At 44.7% G+C, this 22,417-nt stretch overlaps 1 protein-coding gene across 3 annotated transcripts; it reads left to right on the top strand.

The window, feature by feature from the left end:
* The first annotated feature begins 640 nt into the window (after nucleotides 1–640).
* Nucleotides 641–21,878, top strand: fam120b (family with sequence similarity 120 member B). 3 transcript variants are annotated; one of them, XM_088933573.1, is made up of 12 exons: nucleotides 655–831; nucleotides 1,062–1,146; nucleotides 2,962–3,977; nucleotides 4,541–4,721; nucleotides 5,382–5,483; nucleotides 7,302–7,474; nucleotides 8,098–8,190; nucleotides 13,551–13,757; nucleotides 14,463–14,565; nucleotides 16,810–16,938; nucleotides 18,370–18,430; nucleotides 20,613–21,878. In XM_088933573.1, exons 3-12 carry the CDS (start codon nucleotides 2,970–2,972, stop codon nucleotides 20,650–20,652), a joined length of 2,097 nt encoding a protein of 698 aa, XP_088789699.1. In that variant the 5' UTR covers nucleotides 655–831; nucleotides 1,062–1,146; nucleotides 2,962–2,969; the 3' UTR covers nucleotides 20,653–21,878. The 3 variants fall into 3 exon arrangements, with proteins under 3 accessions (XP_088789698.1, XP_088789699.1, XP_088789700.1); XM_088933572.1 differs by lacking the exon at nucleotides 1,062–1,146 and having other exon boundaries at nucleotides 641–831; XM_088933574.1 differs by lacking the exons at nucleotides 14,463–14,565; nucleotides 16,810–16,938; nucleotides 18,370–18,430; nucleotides 20,613–21,878 and adding an exon at nucleotides 14,218–14,393 and having other exon boundaries at nucleotides 708–831.
* Nucleotides 21,879–22,417: the final 539 nt, after the last annotated feature.

Genomic DNA, 22,417 nt, shown 5'->3' with positions numbered 1-22,417 from the left:
GCTAAAACTATACAATGCCCTAATAAGACCTCGCTTAAAATACCTTGTACAATTTTGGTCACAAAGATTAAAAAACGTGGCTCTGTACTCGTACACGCTGAAAAAAAACGTGATCTTTTTAGTCTACAACGGAGAAGACTACGAGGTAATTTGATTCAAGTATTTAAAATCCTCAAAAAGAACTGACAACATCAATCTTCTGGACGTCTACCAAATCAGCATTGAAACTCGAGTCAGAGGTAACAATTGGAAAATGTAGGAAAGCGCCTTTAAAACCGAGTACAAGACACACCTTTCTGCACAAAGAGTAGTGGGCGCATGGAACAAGCTACTCAGCCGAGCTGTGATATCTTGGTTCCTCGGAACAGTTAACAACCGAAAACCAATTGAGCTAGATGGGACAAATGATATTTTGCTATTAAGTAAAACCAATTATTACATTTCCCGTGTTCCATTCGAAAACTACTACTTTAAATGAAATACCCGTTCTCACTGTCTTTATCCGGATTTAGTCTAAACGTTTTCCCATTCTCCTGATCTGTGTTTGCAGCCTGGTTGATGTTGGCAGTGATGTTTCTAGTTTGCACTTTTCTAAGACTTACGGTATTTTTCTCTCTGTTCCATTTATAGCCACTTGGTGACGCAAAGAACGGCAGACAAACCGGAAGCGGATACATAATGTATCGTAATTGCGTGTGTCATTGGAATAACAACGGGATATTTCCCAGATTAGGGCTGTATGTTTATCCGCATGGAGAGTGCCGTGAAGGCGTTAATAAGTCTCGCATAGTAGCAGCACTCGAATTAACATAAGGCTTCTGAATTCCTTGGGTAGGTACTGTAGCTCAGCTCGTCCGGCATGCGGAGCTTGTTTTGTCACCGTTTCCAAAAGATCGTAGACTTAAAAAGCACCGTCACAACTTTCATTTTCATTTCATTTGATCTTACCGCCCACGAAAGACCGTTTTTTTTTTAAAAAAAATACGTGAGTAATAATTTAAGCAAAAAGTAAAATGCCTAAGTGTATCTATAATAAGTGCTGCCGTGCCTTCCTTATACAGACGCGTCGGCGAAAGGAGTCCACATTTTATCATAAGGTCTGTGAAGCGTGTTCTCTTAGGAAGAAGGATTGGACAGTCTAACAAAGTAAGCAGATTTCCTAATTATCTTTAAGGTCCCGTTTGCTGAAGACTTGGGAAGTGGTAAACTGAGCAAATGGGTGATCACGGTTTGTGCTTAAAAGGTTGCTGACAGGCCCTCACGAGACTGCGTTTTCAGCTCGTCTATTGTTGTAGTTTATTTAATTTGAAGTTTCAAAGGGTCTTTAAATTTCAGTTGGGTAGCTGAAGTTAGGACCCTGAGCTCTGGCTGGAAAAGAAAGGAAAAGTGCTGTTTTTTTTTTTAGAGTTGATCATTGCAGTGCCTTCCCTTCTGCAAACAAATAATGGAACCCAGTTATTCTACAGAATTCCCAGTGCAAAGACCACTCTCCTGACCAGGTTTCATTCAGTCTTCACAACATCGTATTACACCATCCATCAAACCCAGCCCTGGAGAGTCCTCATCCCCCTTTAAATGAGCAATTCCACAGTAAAGAGACCTACTCCTGCACAGGATTTACGATGTAGTTTGAAATGAATAAACAGCAGGAAGACACTTACACATATGCAAAACATACACGTTATCAAAATATGAAAACAATTTACATATGCTGTACACCATCCTCTGCCCAGTGTTTTTTTTCCTCTAAATTGTCGCTTCTTTTGCTGTGTTTTAACCATTTCCCTGCGCTTTGTCTTAATGCTCTGTGTCAAGCGACGGCAGTGTCCCATATTATCCTGTTTATTTTTTAGCACGATGTCTCTGCTTCAAAAGTTCTGCTAGTGTTTGTGTGAGATTTGTGTATGAAATATCTGACTTGTGCATCCAGCTTTCTTATCTGACACCTCAAGTATCAGTGAAAGAGGAACTGCAGTCCAAATTTCTCAGACGCGTTATAAAATCTCAGTAACAAAATTCATTGACGGTATAGAAACATTGTACAAATTTTGAATTAAGCACACAATTGTGAACTTTGTGAAAGTACTGTAAGTCGCCATGTTGTTGCAAACTCGCAGTCGAGGTCCCACGAACTGTGACGTGATGTGGCCCTTCCTGCTCACTAGTCCCTGTGATGACTAATGTAATGCGATGTATGAGAGAATGAAGTACAGGATGTGCAGAAGACATTTTCCGGAAATAAATGTTCCAATATGATCTGCATGCAGGGTTAAGTACGTAGCATTTGTCAGCAAAACTGTCTTGAAATCAAAAGCAATATTTCTATTGGATTAAAAGAGATGTATTCACAAGCCTGCTTGTTTACAATGTGGCACTGTGACTAAGGATCTGCGCCTGTGGCTGGAAGGTTGATGGTTCAAATCCCGCGGCTGGCAGAGGAATCCTACTCCGTTGGGCCCCTGATCAAGGCCCTTAACCCCAACTGCTCCAGGGGTGCTGTAGAATGGCTGACCCTGCGCTCTGACCCCCAACTTCTCTCCCTGTCAGTGTGTCTCATGGAGAGCAAGCTGGGGTATGCGAAAAGACTAATTCCTAATGCAAGAAATTGTATATGGCCAATAAAGTGATCTTATCTTATCTTATAAGGCAGCATCACGTCACTGGAAGTTTTATTGCCTCGTACTGAATTACAGAACATACTGCTGCACGTACCTGGAAATTGTGTCTATTGGGTGATGTAAACCAGAGGTTTCACACATTACTGTGTGCATTTTACTTTCACTGTGGTTAGATATGCAGTAACCCTGAAATATAAAAATAGTTCCTCTTTCACGCTGGCCGTCCGTGCTCGTTCCTCTGCGAAGCCGGACCAAGAAAGCTTCGTACCTCCCAGCGGCGTCGTCGCGGCCGGCTCGTTCGTCCCATTTTCTGTTTGTTCTTCTAAATCGTTTTTGGTTGCAGTCCCCGCGATGGGAGTGAAGGGCTTGCAGGGCTTCGTGGAAAACGCCTGTCCCGGGACGTGCGTGGCGGTGAACTTGAAGGAGATGGCCGGGCAGCGTCGCCGAGCCCAGCCCGGCCGCCCCCCCACGCTGGTGGTGGACGGGACGGCGTGCCTGAGACACTGGTACTCCTGCGCTGCCTGGGTGCACGGCGGCCAGTGGCGGGAGTACATGCGCATCCTGGAGAGCTTCGCCGGGGCCTTCGCGGAGGCCGGCATCCGGCTGGTGTTCGTCTTCGACGGGACGGTGGAGGAGGCCAAGAGGGCGGAGTGGGCGCAGCGCAGGCTGCGGCACGGCCGGGAGATCCGCGGCGCTTTCCGCTACGTCAAAGCCCACGGCCGGCAGCCGGGCAGGGAGATGTTCTGCCTCCCCTCGGGCCTGGCTACGTTTTCGACATTCGCATTGAAGGCCCTGGGCGTGGAGACGCGGTGCTCCGTGCGCGAGGCGGACTACGAGATCGCCAGCTACGCCGCCCTGCACGACTGCATGGGCATCCTGGGGCAGGACACGGACTTCTTCATCTACGACAGCGTTCCCTACCTCTCCGTGAGCCGGCTCCGGCTCGAGCGCATGGAGACCGTTCTGTTCTCCCGGGAAAATCTGTGCCGGGCTCTGCGGCTCCGCCAGAGCGACCTCCCGCTTCTGGCCTGCATCCTGGGCAACGACGTCGTGCCGCAGGGCCGCCTGGAGGGACTGCGGAACAAGTGCCTGGCAGCCTATCGGCAGAAACACCCGGGGTCCTCGACGCCTGCCGATAAAGTGTTGGCGGTGGCCGACTTCATCTCTAGTCACTGCTGCTCAAGAGGTGGGATCAGGGAGCTGCTTTTATCCGAGGCAGACCAGGCTGTACTGGAGCAAGGAGTGCGGATGTACCTCCTTCCCAATCAGCAGTCCCCATGGGTTCCCTCTGGAAGTGAGCCCTCTTCCTCTGAATCCATGAACTCTCTGGAAAGATATTCCAGTCGTGATGTTCTGCAGGTAACCTTGCGGGGAGCTGCCCTGTGAAATATTGCTGTTGCTCGGGTTCCTCATGAGAAAAGATCGTTGCCACTGAGTGTAGACATGCCTGTTCCCAGTAGCTGCCTTCGGAACTTGTCACATATCTGCACCTGCATCACCATTGCTTTAATGGGGCAGCTCTTAAACAGCTCTGCAGCAACCATTGCTACAGCTGTTCTAGTGTCAGCAGAAAGGAGACGTATGATTATAGCTACGTTTCAGTTAAGTTTGAAGAAAACTAACGAATTTACAGGCCGGCTCCAGATTATATGGAAATCCAACTAAACATCCTTTTTTATATGTTGATGAAAACAAATACTGTAACCTTGGCACGATATTGAGAAAGATTTTGCCACTGTGGTTGCTCGTACTCTAATACATTTAGAGGTACCAAAAATGCACCAGATGCCTTTTTGAAACCAGCCGTATTTCTTAAATGTAATGCTTGTCAGTTGTGTTCATCTGCCCTGAAAATGCAAAAATATGAAGTAGAAAAAAAAATGAAATGAGGCTTATTTGGTTATTGTTTGTTTGTTTTTAAGGCAGCCAAAGAACAACACGTAAGAGCTGAATCTTTTATGGTTTTCAACGTTCTGTCTGCTGGTGTTGTTGAGTGTAGCAACACGCTTGAAGATGAAGAGGACACCGAGTTTCCTGGGCAGGCAATCACTTTCCGACCCGCAAGAGAACGCATATATGGAATTCTCTTTGCGGTAAAGCAAGGTGAACTTCTTTGTTCATGTCGTTGTGTGGGTGAGCAATGAAGTCGGCACCACAGAGGTGACTGTGTGGCTACAGAGAGGTGTCAAGTGCTCTGTGTGTCTAAAAGTCAACCTGTATCCTGTATCGGGATGTATCCTTTCCCAGGCTGACTCAGGAATAGGTGTGTCCAGCCCGGAGTATTGGCCAAATTTCTCCTTAACCTTTACCGATCGTGGCCTCCTAATAATCCCCATCTCTGAACTGGCTCCATCACTCTGTTCTCCTCCCCACTGAGAGCTGGTGTGTGGGGAGTATACTGGTGCACTCTGGCTGCCGTCGCATCATCCAGGTGGGGCTGCACACAGGTGGTGGTGGAGGGGAGTCCCCATTACCTGTAAAGTGCTTTGAGTGGAGTGTCCAGAAAGGCGCTATATAAGTGTAAGGAATTATTATTATTTGTCCTGGAGAGATGTGTGAGACACTTTGAAGCTCTAGCTCAGCGCTGGGTCTCTTTTCATTATCCTGTCTCAATTATTCCCGGTGCAGCTTCCCCTCCTGTCTAATGCTCCATTTTTAGAAGCTCTATTGTTTTTCACCCACACGTGCGGTGACTGTGAGGAGCCCGGCCTAATGTGTGCGCTATTGTTTTGTCATGACACACTTCTGTCTCTCGGCTCTCAGGCGACAGCGGTTCAGCCCCTGCGGTGAAGGAGTGGTTCGTCTATCGTGGCAACTCGCTCCGGCAGCCGGACCTCGTTACGCCCGCTCCCCTGAGCCTGCCGGGTACGAGGCACGATGTCGTTAACACTCTTACGGCTGTCTTTCCCAAACACAGAATTACTCCCGTCTCCGTTTCTCGATTTGTTCAGATACCCAGTGGGGTGTGCTGTTTTGAAAAACGTAGCAGCGTGCAGTCGTGCCCGTCTCCTTGTGTCTCATGCTGTTTGTTGTGTGCAGCGGAGTAGGCCTGGGTGATTCCACTGTCCTCTTCTGCAGGTTAGGAATGATGCAAGAGACGCTTGGAGACAGAATCACTTGCACAGAAACTTTACAATGTGGGGCAACATACTTGGGCAAAATAGGAGAGATACATCAATAAGGAAACTGAGATGTACTGTACCTAATGCTTTTCATTTTGCATGTGAGGATGTGGCTGTATTCCTTTCAAGTCACCAGCCAAATAGCAGTTTTTAGACAAACATCTGTTGCACCTGCTGTTTCAAAATTGAAAGAAGCCAGTGCTTTTTTAAGAGGATATGTAGCTTAGGCAGTGCTCCTCAGCAAAGTCTTTCAGTTGATATGACTCCCGCACTGAGGTGTTTTAAAGGTCTGCTGACTCAAAGGTTCGTCCTGCAGATCCAACATTCTGCAGCACCCCTGCAGTAAAGAAGGTCCTTGCTGTTGTGTTTCTCTGCATGGCTGAGCTCAAAATGGCTAAGTGCCGGCTTCCAGCATCCCCCACAGAAACCGTCAGGTCAGGATACAGCCACAGAGCCAGATAGACTGTCCTTTTAAAGAAGATACGAAGTCTCTGTACCGTTTGTGATAGGAGATACAGACATTGATAGTCATGTCACTAGGTGACAGAGACATAACTGGCAGAGCACCGCCGGAGCCAGGGCTGGGAATCCTCAGCCTGGTAGTCCTCAGCTTGCAGCAGAACAGTGAATCCTGCAATTTCCTAGGACCCTGCAGGCTTGAAGTGACTCCTCCAATGGGCTCTGATTATCCTGTCAGGCGATTAGAGATTACTAACAGAGCTGCTAAAAGGCTGTTATAGCAATGTTTAAACTAGTTTATCTTATCAGATGCTGCTCAAACACTTTGAAAAGACACTGAAAGAGGAACAGAATCTGGTTGCTAAGAAAGGTGTGAGTTATCTCTGCTCACCCACTAATTAGGCAAACAAAGTGATAAACATAGTTGCTTAGTAGCTGAAATGAAAGATGTGTCTTTGTACCTAGGTTATCCTTTACAGCTGCATCCACAAATTAACAGACTGATAACATAGATTGTATATTTGCATCCTGCTACCTCAGAATATTCTTTTTTTCTTTCGGTTGGCCTGTTGAAAATAAAGTTTTCACAGCTTCGTCTCTAAGATGGATCTGGGACAGAATAATGTCAGAAAAGCCCACATTGATGTTCAGATACAGTTCATGCTTTATGATAAAGTGACCATTTTTTTTCCAAAGCTGTGCTACACTGAAAAGAAAATTCTCCTTTTGATATCTTCCTTGCCAACGTCTGTATATCAAGCTTTACATTTTACATCTCACTTTCAAAATGAAGGGGGCTAATGTTTTTTAAATCATCCTGAAAATATCTTCCTGTAATACAAAAAACAGTCTAGGGGGTTCAGTGCTTGAATCACTGGGCTTTTTACTGGGAGCCTGGCTGCATTCGGTGTGTGTTACTCTTAGCTGTGCATTCAGCCTGCTTGTATCCCAATGAGACCTAAAACTCAGGGGCATGTGGAAGCCTTATGGCAACAGCTTTAAATTCCTAGCTCAGCCCCAGCCTCTGGAATCACCCTCAGATCAAAGCATCTGCTGTTGTGCTCTTAAAGATCTAGTCATTTGGTTATATTTCTTTCTCAAGAGGGAACCCCAGATTTGAAAGTTCTGTGGTTCAGCGAGGCTCCGGAGACACAAACCCTCCGTTTCTCCACCTTCCTGGCGGTTTTTGACCTGTTGGACTTGGCAGAAGAACTGGAGAAGCTAGACTCCCCTGTGGCGGCTGTCGTTTGCCTGGTCACCTACATTGCCTTGCAGGTAGGGGACATGCCTGGTGTTGCACGCGCCCGTTCTGTTCACCAACCAAACTAGCCTTTCCATATCCCCAGGGGGCAAATGGTTCATAAAAAACTGGGACATCTTCAAAAACGAATCTTCTTTTCCCAATATCATTTTTTACATGGTCACTTTATTCATTTCCAGTAGGTTTCAATACTCCTCGCGACTACCTGGTTGGAAATCGCTTATATTCTGAACCTGTATTAGAATACCAAAGAAGGCTCTGACCTGAAGAAGACTCCGTGGCTGAAACGTTGTGTTCCTTTTCTTCTCTTTTTAGCATGGAATAAACCTTTACTGGTTCCTATATTAGAACACCTTTAGAGTTATATTTCCAGCAGTTTGCTTCAGGGCTGAATCTGAGCTCCAACTCTGAAGTTCATTATGACCAATTATCAGTCTTTTCTATGGCTTGCTGTTGTGTGGCAGAAATGTTGTGCTGGCGTCGGCATCGTGTGGACAGATCTGCTGCAGGTTAATGAAATGAGACGTGGTGGAGTCAGTCTTGCCCGGCCAGAAAAAGCTTTGGGAGTTGACCTGTTTATGTACCGGGGCTCAAAATGAAAGTGAACGTCTTTCATCTCTCCGAACCTCTGTTCCAGGAAAGAAGCCTTTGCCTGGAAGATGTAAATGCTTACGTGAGCCAGGCTGTCTGTGTTCGTGAAAAGTCACCTGAAGGGCTCGCTGGTATTAAGGTATGGAATTTGGAATACTTCTGCTGCATGTGCCTTTTCTATCAAATTCTACCAAGTCAGGTGCTGTTAGCACTCAGGTATACAGCACCCAGACATGCATCTATCTTGTTATACATCATAAAATCACTTCCTATTAAATATTTTTGCATTAAATCAGGGCACTCTGTCTATGCTTTGTGTATGCATTGCTAAAATTGATTTGATTATCTGCTGCCACGTGCCTAGAGACCAGCTGACATTTGTATCGACAACAGGTTCAGGTTCCAGGTTTTGCAGTGCATAAATTCTGTAGTGCGTTTTGTAGTCACAACAACAAGTAGTATTAGAAGAATTCAGAATGCTCACAGTGTTTTTCTTCCAAATGGACAGTGAACCACGGACCAGAGGACACAGGTTTAAACTGCATGGAAGTGCATTTACAGCTGTGAATAGGTTTACACCTTTTCACCCAAAAAAGAGTGAGAGTATTGAACAACTATGTTATGTAGTCTGATACATGTTTATTAATGCTTATTGCACAACATCTTTATGAAACACTCCTTCAGCTTGGCGAGTGGAGGTGTCAGCTGCAGGAGAGCAACACTTTTTAGTATTAGAAGAATTCAGGGAGGATTAAAGGTACAAAAATAGATTATGAGAGGTATAAAGAGAGCGTCTTGTTTTCCCATTCCTTGTCTGGAAAACTGGGGGTGTAGAAATCACCTGTCAGCCCCCCAGTCACTTTTGCAACATTTTTTCCAGGGCATAGGATTAAATGATTTGCAAATACGAGCTGTTGTGTGCGCGTCTCAGTCGTGATTTTGAGCTTTGTTACTGGGTAGTCAAAACCATCATAGCTCCCAGATTGTCCCAAATTGTCCCAAATTGACAAAGCAGACCCCAGAATGGCAAAACTCTGAGGTTTTTAACCATTTAACCTCATATTCCTAATAAATGCACGGAGAAAAAAACTGTATATTCAAAGTATATTCAAACTTGAATATACCTAGCAGTTATTTTCACACTCACACAGCCTGTATCTTTTATTTGTGAATGTGCAGTGTATTTTAATGTTACCTTGTTGTGGGAAAGTGTATTTGTGGTTAATGATTTGCCTGGTGATTTAAGGACTTAGAGAAAATGCAATTAATAGCCTTTGTCAAGCTGTCTGTGATGTTGAATGACTCCTAATCGCTGAGCTGTGTTTCCAGAGCTTTAGTGAATTGTGTACCCTTAGGCAGGGGATGAGATAGAGGCACACTTTCTGAACACTTGTGTTGACAGGATAGCAGGAAGGACAATAGCACGGTGTGTACAGACTGTTGCCACTCGTCATTAGCAGCCATCCTCCTGGAATAGGGGAACCACAGAGTCTGCTGGTGTTTGTTCTGTTAATTCCTTGCATGCCACAGTGGCTGGTCCCTTTGGGTTTCTCCCCAGCCAGGGCTGAGGGCAAAATCCTGCATTGCCCTTGCAAGCATCAGGATGCACATGAACTCTGCCTCTGCTGTCACAGACCATCAGAGAGTCAACATGACTGCTGCCTTCGGTGTCCATTATAATTTTACAGCAATGCAGCATTGCATAGAGAGTATTGTTCCTGGGCTTAAGGGAATGTCCTACCCTGATAAGCGAAATCCACTAAACAATTTAAGTCTTTTTATTCAATTATTTAATTCAATTATTCAGAATCCTCAGAGGCATTGAAAATGTAGCCCAAAGGACTTCTTGAGCGTTATGAAAGCAGAGGGGTACGGAGCAAGCCACCCATGTTGTTGAAGCTGAAACTGCTTCTCTGAAGACATGGCTGGATGAGATCGATCTCTGTAGCTACTGCTAAGTCAGCTAGATGGGCCAAATGGCCTCCTATCATTTGTAATTTTTCTTACGTTCTTATTCATATTAGTTCCCCCTTCCCTTTTCTTGTGTTCTTAATATTAAGTGTATGTTGTGGCTCTTTTTTAAGTAACACATTTTCAAGAGCTCACTTACACAGCTATCAGGGTCTGTTGGCAGTATAATGTTTCCAAGTCCCAGAATCAGTCTGTTTTCAGCTTATCATGTCTCCATCTGATGAGTGTGTTGGTCCACCTGCTCTTCTTCATTGGAAATGAGTACACCCAGATCCTTAAGGGCGCATTGAAGCCCACAGCCAGTCTGAGATCAATGTGAGAGTGTTATCTTACACAGTGATTCTGCTCTCAGCTGGGAGACCAGGAAAAATAATCCTAAATGACTCTTCATAACTCAGAAGCTGCTCTGATTTACTCCTGAGTGTGAGGTTCTACTCATTCAGTGTTAGTGGAGGGGAAGAGCAGTCCTTGACTTTTAAAACTTGTCACTGGAACTGGACCAAGCTGTATATATTCATTCACAGACAGAGGTATAAAGGCCCTTCATTATGATTAATATTAGCAGTTCATCTGAGAATTACAAGTGGGTGTGTTGCAATGGTCTTCAACAAATCTCCATTTGAGATCTAAGAAGCTGTACAATTGAAAGATTTGTGAAAACTGTCTCGGGTGCAAGTTTTATAGAAATAATGTGCTACAACTGCAGGCAGTGTTCTGTACCGTAGACACAATCAATACTGACAGGAAACAAGTGTGAAACCGAATAATAAAAGAATTAGGAACTGCCCCTTTGTGCAACTAGTTTTCTAAAAAGTTTAAGTATTGCATTGTGTTCAGCAGAACCAAACCTTAGCAGTGGTACAAATACAAATTCTAAAGGCATTTTTTTTGTTTTTTTCAAAAGAGTAGTTAAACAATAATAGTTATTGTTCCTCATCTATAAAAAGCATGGAAATCATTTTGGGAGAATTGCAGCATTTTACATTTTGGTGTAATTGAGGTTTAAACCTGAAAAGGAGCCTTAAGAGAGAGCCTGTCTTCTGCCTCAATTTCAAAGTACCATTTGAGACCACAGAGCTATTTCAACTTCAATTTACCAGCAGCAGCTTAATTTAAGCCCATTCTGTATTCTATTTTGGACCCCGGAGCCTGAGCTTGAACTGTGGTTTTACCATTTCAAATGTGACACTGTCCCCCCCCCACAAACACTGATACTCAACGGTACGGAATCCGCGCAGATTGAAACCTCATGTGAGATAATGATAAACAGGACTTTTTTATTAATGTTTTTAACCTCCATTTTCTTTCATTTTTGCGTGCTGAATCTTAACTTGTGACTTTTTTATGCATTTCTGGGTTGAATGTGACATTCATGAAAAGTTAGGCCAAAATGAAAGAGGCTACTGAGATGTACACCTTATTTCGAAACATCCTCTAGCATTAGCAGTGTATGGTACGGTGTTCCCTGCCCGTGTGTCATGCCAGACAGCAGCGTACATCACGTCATCCAGATCAACATGAGCTAGAAATGTCACATTTGTTTGAAAAAAATCATACTTCAGAGGTCCGTTTACAATTACAGTTGCCTGGCAAAGTTTACAAGAGCAAAACTGAAAAACCCTCATAAACAAGACCTCCATGTCGATCTTGCCCACTAGAAACCAGAATAAACTGTCATCCCAATCATTTTAAAAACCAGCGATCATTGACTCTGGTCTGAGTTGAAAGAATTCTCCAAAAATATTAATGTCTGAAAGTCATCTCTCATTAGAAAGCTTAAACCCACTGCACCCCCAGTCAGTCATACGGCCATTAGCGTCGTCATACGGCACCTGAGGCCACTTCAGAGCGAGAGGCGAGGGGGGGATCGTAATGCGCTCAGATATGGATCAGCTCACAGGTGAAGGACTTTGCTGTTTGCTCAGGATGGGTGGGGAGTCTCTGTGTCTCCAGCGAGTGTGCAGCGGCAGCAGGTGTCTGCTGGGGCGAGGAGGAGGAGGGCGGGGGGGATCACAGCCTGCCTGCTGGTGGACGGAGTGAAGTGCGTTACGAGCACCTGCCTCTCGTCTGCGTCTGGGGTGAACACACCTGTTGCCACAGCTATTGTCGCCACCTCCAGGAATGCTACTGTTACACGTGTGCGAAGGAAGGCAGATGGTGGTGGTGGGGGGGGGGGGGGCTTTTAAACTGTAGCTTTCCAAAGCCTTGCTGATGCTCTTTTGCCCCTCTGTGGCGCTGTGTCACACAGTGAGGGAATGCTTCCTCCATCTGTGCCTGCAGACGCCGCCGGGTGCAGAGCGGACTCATGTTCCCCTGGCGCACTGGTTCCCCCAGTGTACCTCCACACAGAAAATCTCCCAGGGTCTAGGAATGCGTGCTTAGGTTCCACAAGACGTTGAGCGCGCTTGAAAGGGAGTTAGACGGCCTTCAATCAATAGCTGTTCCCTCACACATCTGCCTTAGACTGGTGACCTTGGTGGTCTTTTGCAGATGTGTCTGATAGTGTCTGCAGTCATTTTTAACATCTACAGATCTCTTCTGTCTACAGGTAGAATCTGGCCAAAGGTCCCCAGTTGTTTTTTAAAAGAAAGAAAAATCAATTTTCCTTGTTTTCTGCACCTCTATAATCTCTTTCTAGCACTGCACCTTTAGACTTGTTTCAATTACTTCAGCTAATCGGGTGCCGATTGCTTTTTGTTCTAGCTGTGCTAGGTGTCTGCATTTCCTGCAGCCTTTTATCTTTATATCGAGTGCTAACAATGCAATATGTGCAAGAAACTTGAGTAACAGATCCAACGCTTTTCTAGTCATTATTTTAATGGGAGATTATATTCTGCGTGTCCTCAGTCAATCAGTTAGGCACATAAAAATGTATCGCAGCTCAGATATTGCCAGGTGTGCAGCTGCAGAATGCGGGGTTCAGGTGTCAGCAGATGGTTTTAAAACCTGAGAATATAGTGAAGGGAAAGAAGTTTAGTATTTGGTTTGTCAGAAGATGAAATGACAGAATGCAAGCAGAAGTTTTGGAAAAAACCCTAAATCAACATCAGAAATGGTTTAAGCTTTTAATGTTCTTATTCTTGCTTTCTGTTTGCTTTTTAAATCTGTTTGCAGTGCAGGCAGGTGGCAGGCAGATCTTTCACCTGGCCACAAGCACTGGTTTTGAATAACCCTGGATTATGTGCTCTCTTATCTCCTCTTCGGTGACAGCCCAGGTGAAAATGAACAGGATAAACTTGAAGACATCTGCCTCTTTGTTACCCCTGGCTGCACTTGAGCACATTTCCTTCCCAACTAACTAGCATTCCACAGATGAGCTAGCCCATGAGCTTGGAGCAGCGGCATCTGGTTCTCTCAGATTGAACCGATAAATTGGAATATGGGTGATAACGTTCAGGTCATTTGGAAGGCAGAGCTGAGCTGCTTGCAAGTTTCACCTGTTCGCAAACCTGTGTAACATTTGTTTTTAGCAGGGCCAGCCCTGGTTGCTCAGTAACGCCCTTCTGAAGCTGAGTGCCTGTGTTGCAGCTCCCGGTTGTGGACCCCAGAGCCATTGAGCTGGGCTCCCTGTTCGTGCGCGGGCTGACCATCCTGATAGCGGCCAACAGCGCGAGTGGCTTTCCTTTAAAGATGGAGGATCTGATGCCTTGGAAAGTGTTCGATGGGCTGCTGTTTCATTCCAAGTACCTGCAGGCACACTCGGGATGCAGTGAAGACGATCTCCTGGAAGGAACTGTGAGAAGTGGGATCTTTCTGATTTTTGTGCAGATCAGGGAAGTTGATATTTTAACACTAGGCATGCATTCTACAGCTTTTGCCCAGTGCAGGGTAGGAGCTGCAAAATGTAGAATTCACTATCAGTAACTTCATGGTCAATCGGAGGTCAAGACAGTTATTGCTTTTAATATTTAAATGTATTTTTTGCCGATAATTGCTGCAAACTTTCCCACCTGACACTTGTCAGCATATTGTGGGAGAAACTGCTGTATCATGGCAGTCCTCTGAGGAGAAGAGAAGTTTGTAGTATTTGAATGAAGTGGTTAAATAATTGGGTAATAAAAGAACAAGGACTGTGTGTGGGCAGAGCTGTTCAATATAATGATCAGAAACGTTGAGTTTGGTCTTCCAGGTGCAGCTTAGTGCATACACAAATTGTCGTGGACGTTCAGTGATGCCATTTGTCTCCTTATCTCAGTTTCAGAATTCCAGTTATCAAGTTGCACCTTCGCCCTTAAGCCAAGTCTGAGGGATTCCGAACAGAATGGCTTCTGCTGAGACGCTGTGGTGCTGCCACTTTCAGATTGCCCATTCTGCTGCACCTTATGTGCAGGAATAACCAGTCGCACAACGAATGTCTTCCTGGGAACAGTACCCTGCACTTGGGGGGGGTGAGGGAGAGAGGGGTGAAGATGACCTTGTTGCTGTGTTGGGTTCCTGCAGGAGTGCTGGGTGTCACAGTTTCGTCACCTGAAGGCCCTCGTCACCAGCGCCTGCGGGAGGAGAAATCGAGTTGTCCAGAGCAAGCCCAGGGCATCTGTACCAGGTAAGAAGATTTCCGTTGAAAAGCCAGTCAGGTTTGCCGTTTCCAGTAGATCCAGCCAACCAGTCAGCCGGTGTCTTGCTTCAACCTTGTATTCATTTCCAAAATAAAAAAAAACATACATTCCAAAAAGTTCTTTTTTTTCCATAGTTATTATTGATGTTGGCTTGGTGTCTAGTGGACATTGTCAGTGTTTCAAACAGCCTCGTCATAGTTGAAAGGTCGGGATGAGTGGACAGTTTGTGCATCCCAGTGGGAAACAGATGGAAACTGCGAAAAACGTTTTTGTGCTGCCTTTGTGTGTGAAGTTCCCACAAGTCCCAGAAATTCACTTTTTAACCTAGCGGAGTCTTCCTCAGGGCCACCCAGGGCATCATTGCTGGAAGCAGGTGGGGCGGTGTAGCGCTGTTGTATGTGCAAGACGTGAAGGCACTCTGGTTAAACAAATGTTAATGTGCATCTCTTAAAAGTTTCACTTGCACTTATTTTGGGATTTTCAGCATTGCTTTGTCATAACTAGAATAATTCTGGGTTGTTTTTTTAGGATATGTTCTATATTAAGTAACATAACAAGACAGCAAAATTATAATGTGGGGGCTGTTACAACCTTTTTTTTTCATTTAAACTAGCATCCAGAGTCTTGTGGTTTTATAAAAAAAAAATTCTTGCTAAAAAAGTCTTTTTAACATTCTAATTGTATCCATCTGGCAGTGCTCTTACTATTAGGAACATGTGGACAATATTTCATGTGCTTTACACATTTTTGTCCAGTTTCGCTTTTCTTGTCCTGATGCTTTTTACTTGAAAATACTTGGAATTCTCCACGCAAATATATCCACAATCTTTTTTTTTGTTTTAGAGATATTGTACAAATACACATGCAATTTCAGGTTGCTAGGTAACCTCATCATAATCACTCATCTGGATGTCAGCCACTGCAACTGAAAAAAATGTGATAAGTCCAGAATTTAACAGCCTCACGATGTTCATTTTAAAAGGCCTTTGTTTAGAAATAACTACTTAGAAATTTGCTTCCAGTAAGCATGTTTTATGATCTCGTCAGTCATTTCTTAAAGCCACAACAATCAATTATGTAGTCTTTTTATGTACTTTTTTTTACTTTTTCAGAATAATAGTTTTGAACCCTCGCTTGCATGCACACAAGCGAATGAAGAATGAAAATGGTTGCATTGCACTTACTGTAGCTTTCACTAAAAACCTTATCTTTTACTTCTGTCTAAATTAATTAAAACTGAACTCCCTGGTAACAATATTATTAATGATAATGTGCCTCTATAATAGGGAAAACTATTTCATAACCGTATATCAAACCTCTACCTCTTAGACTTCTTTCAAGATACGTCCTGTCCAACAGGGTGCAACAGGTACAGTATATACTGCAGCTACCTGTCCAGAAAAGCTTCTGACAAGCTACTGCTCTGTGGCCTGTCAGTGGTGATCCACTGCAACCTAATTGAATTTTTTTCCTAGTAATACATCGCCAGACAATTCATCCAGCTTTGGAGCACATTCCAGTCTTTGTTTTTCCCATTACAAGAAAAACAAATTAAAAAAATTGTTTACTGCAGATCAGACCTTATACAGAGTTATTGATCGCAATTTGAAATATTTTTTGAGAAGTATATCCTTCAGACAGGTCTGGGTTGCTTGGATGGTTTGAGCAGGGCGGGTTCGATTCCTGTCTTGTCCCAAAGAGGGCAGGTACAGAGCTCCCCTTCTCTTGAGCTCTGCTCTGTCTCCTCTCCGACCCATCGCATTCGAGCATAAGCTGACCGCCTCTGTTTTCCTTGGAGTGACTTGGCAACTCTCTCAGTCCCCAAGTGAAAATAAGGAGAAAAAAAAAAGACTTCTGAAAATATACAATTTTGTTCCCATATACACAAGGGAACAAAAGGAAATCTTTTAACATTTCGTGTCAAGGCAGAATATTTAGACTTTGTCCATGAATCGGGAATGTTTGGCATTATGAGCTGCGTATAGTTTACGAAAAGAATCTTCATGAAGGCACAGCAGATAAATGGAAAGGTATGTCTTTAATTTGGCTCAACGCAAAACTAGTAATCAGTCACCAGATTCCATGGGGAGATGATGGCGGAGCCTGGCGAGCAGGGAATTGCATGGTTCGAGTTTCGAGCGATTCTTCGTGTTTCTGCTCGGCAGTGAATATTTATGCAGGGAGTCCTGGCTGTATAATTAAAACCGCATTAAAATGTTTCGATGTCTCAGTGAAACCGAGGGGAGGTGGATGCCAGTCCAGAGAACGTAGACCCCAGCACTTCAGAGAGCCAGAACCAGGCCAGTTCTCTGCTCCCAGCAGCCGGTTGCAGTACAGGGGCCACAGTGCACCTCAGCAAGGTAGGAGCCGCTGGCTGCCTCCTGCCAGCCAGATTGTAAAGGTGCTCCGTGACTCGGAAACGGTCAGCACAGTGACCGCTGGTGGGTTTTGGAGTGTGGGGGAGGGTTATAGGAGGGAGCTGCAATCACAACCCATAGGTACATGGAAGATATTGTCTCTGCTGGAGGTGCATTTTGATTGCAATATTCCATTTATCAAACACATGTAATTATTTAATTACTATTTAACATTTTAGTCACCCCCTTGCTGTTTTGGTATTTTTCTTTGTATTTAATAGTCCTTAACACTATTAGTACCACTTGTGTGAATCAGTTGTTTTAACAGCAAGCTGCTGTTCTTAAATTCAGCTAAAAAAGAATCGCAGAATGAAAGTTTGGTATCTGTATTTTTGTCTTCTCTAATAATTCAGCCTTAAGAAAAGAGGCTTTGATCCCTTTAAAAAATAAAGCCTACATTCAGCATGATTACATAGAATGTGACATTTCCACAGAAGTTTTGTAGATTTGCAAATAAAATGTAACCATATTCAAAATCTGCTCAATTTCTCTGCAACGTCAGTGCTCAGTGCTTCTGACCAAGACCCAAAAAGAGGCACACAGATTTTTGAATTCCCAGCAGCAATAACATTAAAGTCCAAATTTGAACATGATGGCAAAAAAAAACTAAATGGTTTTGGACAGAAAATGCAGTAATAGTTTTACTAGCAAATTGAGGCCAATGCTTTTATTCAGCCCTTGAGAATGTTTGTTGAGCCTATCATGCTGCTGGGTTTAGTGAAGCTCACATAATAGAAACGACTCTGCAAATATTGATGCATCATGTGTAAAAGTAGGACTTTGGGTTAGAAGTGATTGGTCAACATAGAAGCTGATATTTTTTGTCATTGTCACTGTACTGCAGTAACTTTCAGAGTAACTTAATATCGTCAAGGTTGTATAAACGTTTCTTCCAGTGGCACACTGGTACTCTGCGTCCAGGTAAAAATGAAAAAATGTAGACAGCAGTCACAAAAATGTACAGGAAATTCCTTTTTGCAGGGTATGATGTTGTTCCAAAACCTAAAAATAAGAAGTGACAAAAATCTTTTTTGTTATTGTTTCAAAATTAAAACAGGACTTTTGGGATGGTGGTGATAATTACCACACAGAATCCAAAACCCTTCTTGGCCACGTGCAGCGCTTTTGTTTTTTCAGGAACTCTCATGCCGGGCTGTCATTTGCTGTGTGCAAATCAATCAAAACGTTCAGTATTTTACACTGTCACACCACATGCAGTCGGTCTTCAGTACAGATTTAAAGCATTACCCCTATAGTCGGAAAGGCCTCCTAACCCCCTGATGGAAAAAAGTTTCGGAAAGTTCTTTCTGTCCTCATTCCTGGTGCACGGATGGCACTTCCTTCGCTGATGCCTTTTTGTCTTCCTCTCTGCAGAACGGGGACACAGACCGAGATACAGAGGGCCGAGCAGGCAGAGGTGTCACTTAGCACCCCGGTGAGTTCAGGCCTTCAGTATGCAGAAATCTCAGTGGGGATGTGTGCCAGTGTGCAGTACTGAAGACCTGCTCCAGATCAGGCCCCTGGGGCCCAGCTGGGACATCGCAGGGCTCTCCCCTCCCCTTGAAAGTCTGAATGATCGCTTACTCTCGGACAATTTTAGCCTAAACAGGCCGGTCAGCTGTAAGAGACTAGAAATGCCAGCAGCTATATCACCCTGCAAATCACACCTGGCTGCCCACTGAAGCAGGTGTGAGGCTGGCCAGTCCCTGGATGGGAGACCTCCAGGGAAAAACTAAGACTGCTGCTGGAAGAGGTGTTAGTGGGGCAGTAGGGGGCGCTCACCCTGAGGTCTGTGTGGGTCCTAATGCCCCAGTACAGTGAAAGGCACACTTTACTGTAAAAAGGTGCTTGTCCTTCAGATGAGACATAAAACCCAAGATCGTGACTCTCTGTGGTCATTAAAAATCCCAGGGTGTTTCTCAAAAAGAGTAGGGGTGTAACCCCAGCATCCTGGCCAAATTTCCCTCTGGCCTTTACCAGTCATGGCCTCCTAATAATCCCCATCTCTGAACTGGCTTCATCACTCTGTTCTCCTCCCTACTGAGAGCTGATGTGTGGGGAGCGTTGTGGCGCACCCTGGCTGCTGTCACATCCTCCAGGTGGGGCTGCACGCTGGTGGTGGTGGAGGGGATCCCCATTACCTGTAAAGCGCTTTGAGTGGAGTGTCCAGAAAAGCGCTATATAAGTGTAAGGAATTAAAAGGGGGGGTGACTACGTTCCTTTTCAGGGAACAGGGGTTGCAAAGCCAGCACCAGCTGGGCGTGAAGACCTGGGCTGTCCGAAGCAGGAGGTGCTCGTGCAGCAGGTCAGGCATGAAGCTCGAAGTGGCACCCGGTCAGGAGCGGCAGTGGGCAGCAGGGTTCCCAGAGGTGCTCTGCAAGCCTCTGGTGTGCGGGGGTGAAACGCAGGGTTGCAAGAGTTCCCCCTGCCCCCACTGAGGGTGCCTCCTGCTGGCTCAGTAAACGATGGAGGTGAAGAAGCTGCCATGGCTGACGATAGAGTGTTCATACTGGCAGAGGAGGCCAGAGCCTCCTCAGCTGAAGAGGGCGCACTAGCAGTTTACAGGCCATCTCCTCCCTTATACATGTGAGGCACCACAGCCACAGTACACCTCTGCACAAGTGGTGGATCCCTTTCAAGGATCGATGGAAGACTCCAGCAGGCACTAAGTCGTCTTCATGGAGGCCATGTGTCTCAGTCCTCCATCACTGAGCAGTTTGTTCCCCACTGGGGAGGACTTCCATTGCAGGGAACGAGGGTTGTGAAGACAACCTAGTGGATTCACTCACCTCCACTTATTTCAAGTCTTTTCGGCGCTATTGTGGGAGCTGTAAGGTGTCCTGGCTCACAGGCAGTCCTGTGCACCGTGGCTTGTGGATGTTCAAGAGCCAAGTCAGGGGTCTGACCCTTCGTTTCCATGCGCCAGATCTATAGCCAGGGGTGGGGGGGGGTACCAGTATCTGTGCTGAATCTGCCCTGGCTATTAAATCTTCATCCTTTTATATGGAGATGCTTTTGTTTTCTTCTTTGTCTTATGTTGCCAACAAAGTCATTTTGTTCAATTTTATGCTCAAGGAGTGGTGCAAAGCGTGGATTCTAAAGGGTTGATTTACCAATCAGTGTGATATAAAGGGCCTTTACTGATCCTCACATGATTTAATATAATTTGATCATTTTCCCGAAGTGTGAATTTTAAAAGTAGACATAAGCATGTCAATTTGGAAGTGAAACACTTGCTTTTCCTGAATGGATTAAAGTATGACATGGAACAAGTGTTTGTGACCTCTAGCACAGACATAAGCACAGTTAATTAAACAGGATGCACAAGGGCTCCTGTCCACTTTATTGCAGTAGTTTAACACACCCAGTACCATGTTGTGTCAGTCCAGCAATTATTTGTTCATTTAAAAGTAGGGTTTGCAAAATTCTTCAAGCAAGTGACATCAATCTGGACAGCAATGACAAAGCTGATATGTTGTATTTTTACTGTATTTAAGGCATTGTTACAGACTGATTATTTTTACAGTTCATTTGAAAGAGTACAATTCTCGTCTTTTTCCGAGCTTTGTTGCAGATAACGTAGATGTTTCTTTTTCTGTTGGTTGTTTGTTCCCTAGCTGGTCCCTGTTTCAAAACACACGTCCCAACTTCCCCTGACCAGCGGCTCGAGCAGGGCAGAGGAAGACGGCCTGTAAGGGAACTGAAAACAGGGAGAAACAAGAAGACCAGAGGACTGTAATGGAACCGGAGTCTTCAAAAACACTTCTAAGGCACTCCAGGCCTGAAGAGTTTCTGTTTGTTCCACCATTAATGAAATCATTACATTTGATTAAGGAAGAGAATTCATTGTGGAATGCAAGTAGAGAGTCCGTGCAGTCCAGCAGGAGCTCAATGTGGCACATCCCATCTGGTGGATGCAGAAGTGTTTTGTAGCATCTCGTGCAGCAGTGGACGGATGAATCTTCCTGCACTGGAGTCAGAAGGCTCTGCTAAATTCTAGCTGCTCTCATTAGTCTAACCAGGAGAGTTCTACAGCCTGCATCCACTTGACTGGACAGCTGCTGCTGCCTGCCTTGCTGTGGGTCTGGGTCTGGAGTCGCTTCTGAGTGCTGAAGCCCACTGCGGTAGCACTTGCGACCTGTGGGATGCTTTTTAAATGGACAGCTTTAAGACAGCCTGTTGACAATTTAATTAAAAAAAAAATTCTTTTGGAACATTGAATGCAACAGACTGTCCAGCAGTAATGTCTCATTAATGGTTTTTTTTTTTCCAGATAAGGACAGTGCCCAAACAAATGCAAAACGTCGAAAGAAAATCGCAACAGCTTAACATAGAAGTATTTTCCAGTTGAGTACCAACACGAAAAGGGACCACTTCCAAAGAAAGTGCCAACCCACGCTTTATTGGATATTCAGTAAACGAAGTAATTAGTCCCAGATGATCTCTTATCTTTCATCCCTTGTGGTTTGGACGAAGTCCAGCTACACAGAAGTCACATTGTTATCTGTTAGACTTGCAGGAGTGCTGGATGAAAACTGACCAAAGGAGACAAGCTTCAGCATTTCAATTAGGCAGCCTGTAATTGAAGAAAATCTATGATGAAAATTCTCTGTTGAGCAAATCACAGAGATTAATGTGCGTGTGTGTGGGGAGCAGTCACAGTCCTGCCTTTGAAAGCCTGTTGCCAGTCTGCAGTTAGGCTGTCCATATGGCTTCAAAGTCTGAGTTTCAGATCGGTTCTATTCTTTATTATGCCTTCAGAATCCTGTGTTCATGAATTCCAAAAAATAAAACAGATGAAGGTGGGATTTTTTTGTTACTTTACCTTTTTTAAACCACATGGAAAAAAAATGTATGGCATAAATCAGAGTTGGCTAATTCAGCAAGTTTCTGTTTCTCAGTTCTGTCGTGTGGGGGGGGCCAATAAGACGTGTGCTAATAAGTTGGCAATAGCAGGCTTCGCTGTTGTAACAGGAGGGATTACGATGCCTGTCCTGCAAGTCCTCTTACTCTGAATTGATGTTTCCATTCTCAAAGACATGGTGCATTAAATACTGACCCCTGTCCTTACAAGCAACAGCTTCTAAAAATCGGGACAGCAGTTTTAATATTACTTATCTTCTCAATTGTTACTGAGTGTAAGTGCCACAGTCTTTCTGAAATGCAGTATGACAGCACAGTTTATTGAACCAGCTCTGCACTTCTAGAGATATTTGACATATCTGGAACCATATGACATACTGGAACCGAGTGGAAGGGGGTCATAGCCTGCTATCATCTTGAGCATCAAAATCATCAGCTTCTGAGCTCCTGGATCACTCAATCGGTAGAGGCTCTCGTTCAAAGCCTCATTTGTGCCCAGTTCAAGTCTGGGCTGTGTCTTTCGGTAACGGTGACTGGGATCAGCAGTGCACAATTAGTG

This window comes from Atractosteus spatula, chromosome 15 (genome assembly GCF_055471065.1).
Source record: "Atractosteus spatula isolate fAtrSpa1 chromosome 15, fAtrSpa1.hap1, whole genome shotgun sequence".
NCBI classification, from domain to species: domain Eukaryota; kingdom Metazoa; phylum Chordata; class Actinopteri; order Semionotiformes; family Lepisosteidae; genus Atractosteus; species Atractosteus spatula.
Note: the sequence above shows the minus strand (reverse complement) of the source record. Positions and strands in the feature narration are given on the sequence as shown.

Bases quoted from the DNA above. Each gene is read 5' to 3' on its own strand.
- fam120b (XM_088933572.1), top strand. From the start codon at position 2,970: ATGGGAGTGAAGGGCTTGCAGGGCTTCGTGGAAAACGCCTGTCCCGGG. The intron at 5,484-7,301 runs GTACGAGGCACG...TTCTTTCTCAAG, and splicing joins CGCTCCCCTGAGCCTGCCGG to AGGGAACCCCAGATTTGAAA. The intron at 7,475-8,097 runs GTAGGGGACATG...CCTCTGTTCCAG, and splicing joins TCACCTACATTGCCTTGCAG to GAAAGAAGCCTTTGCCTGGA.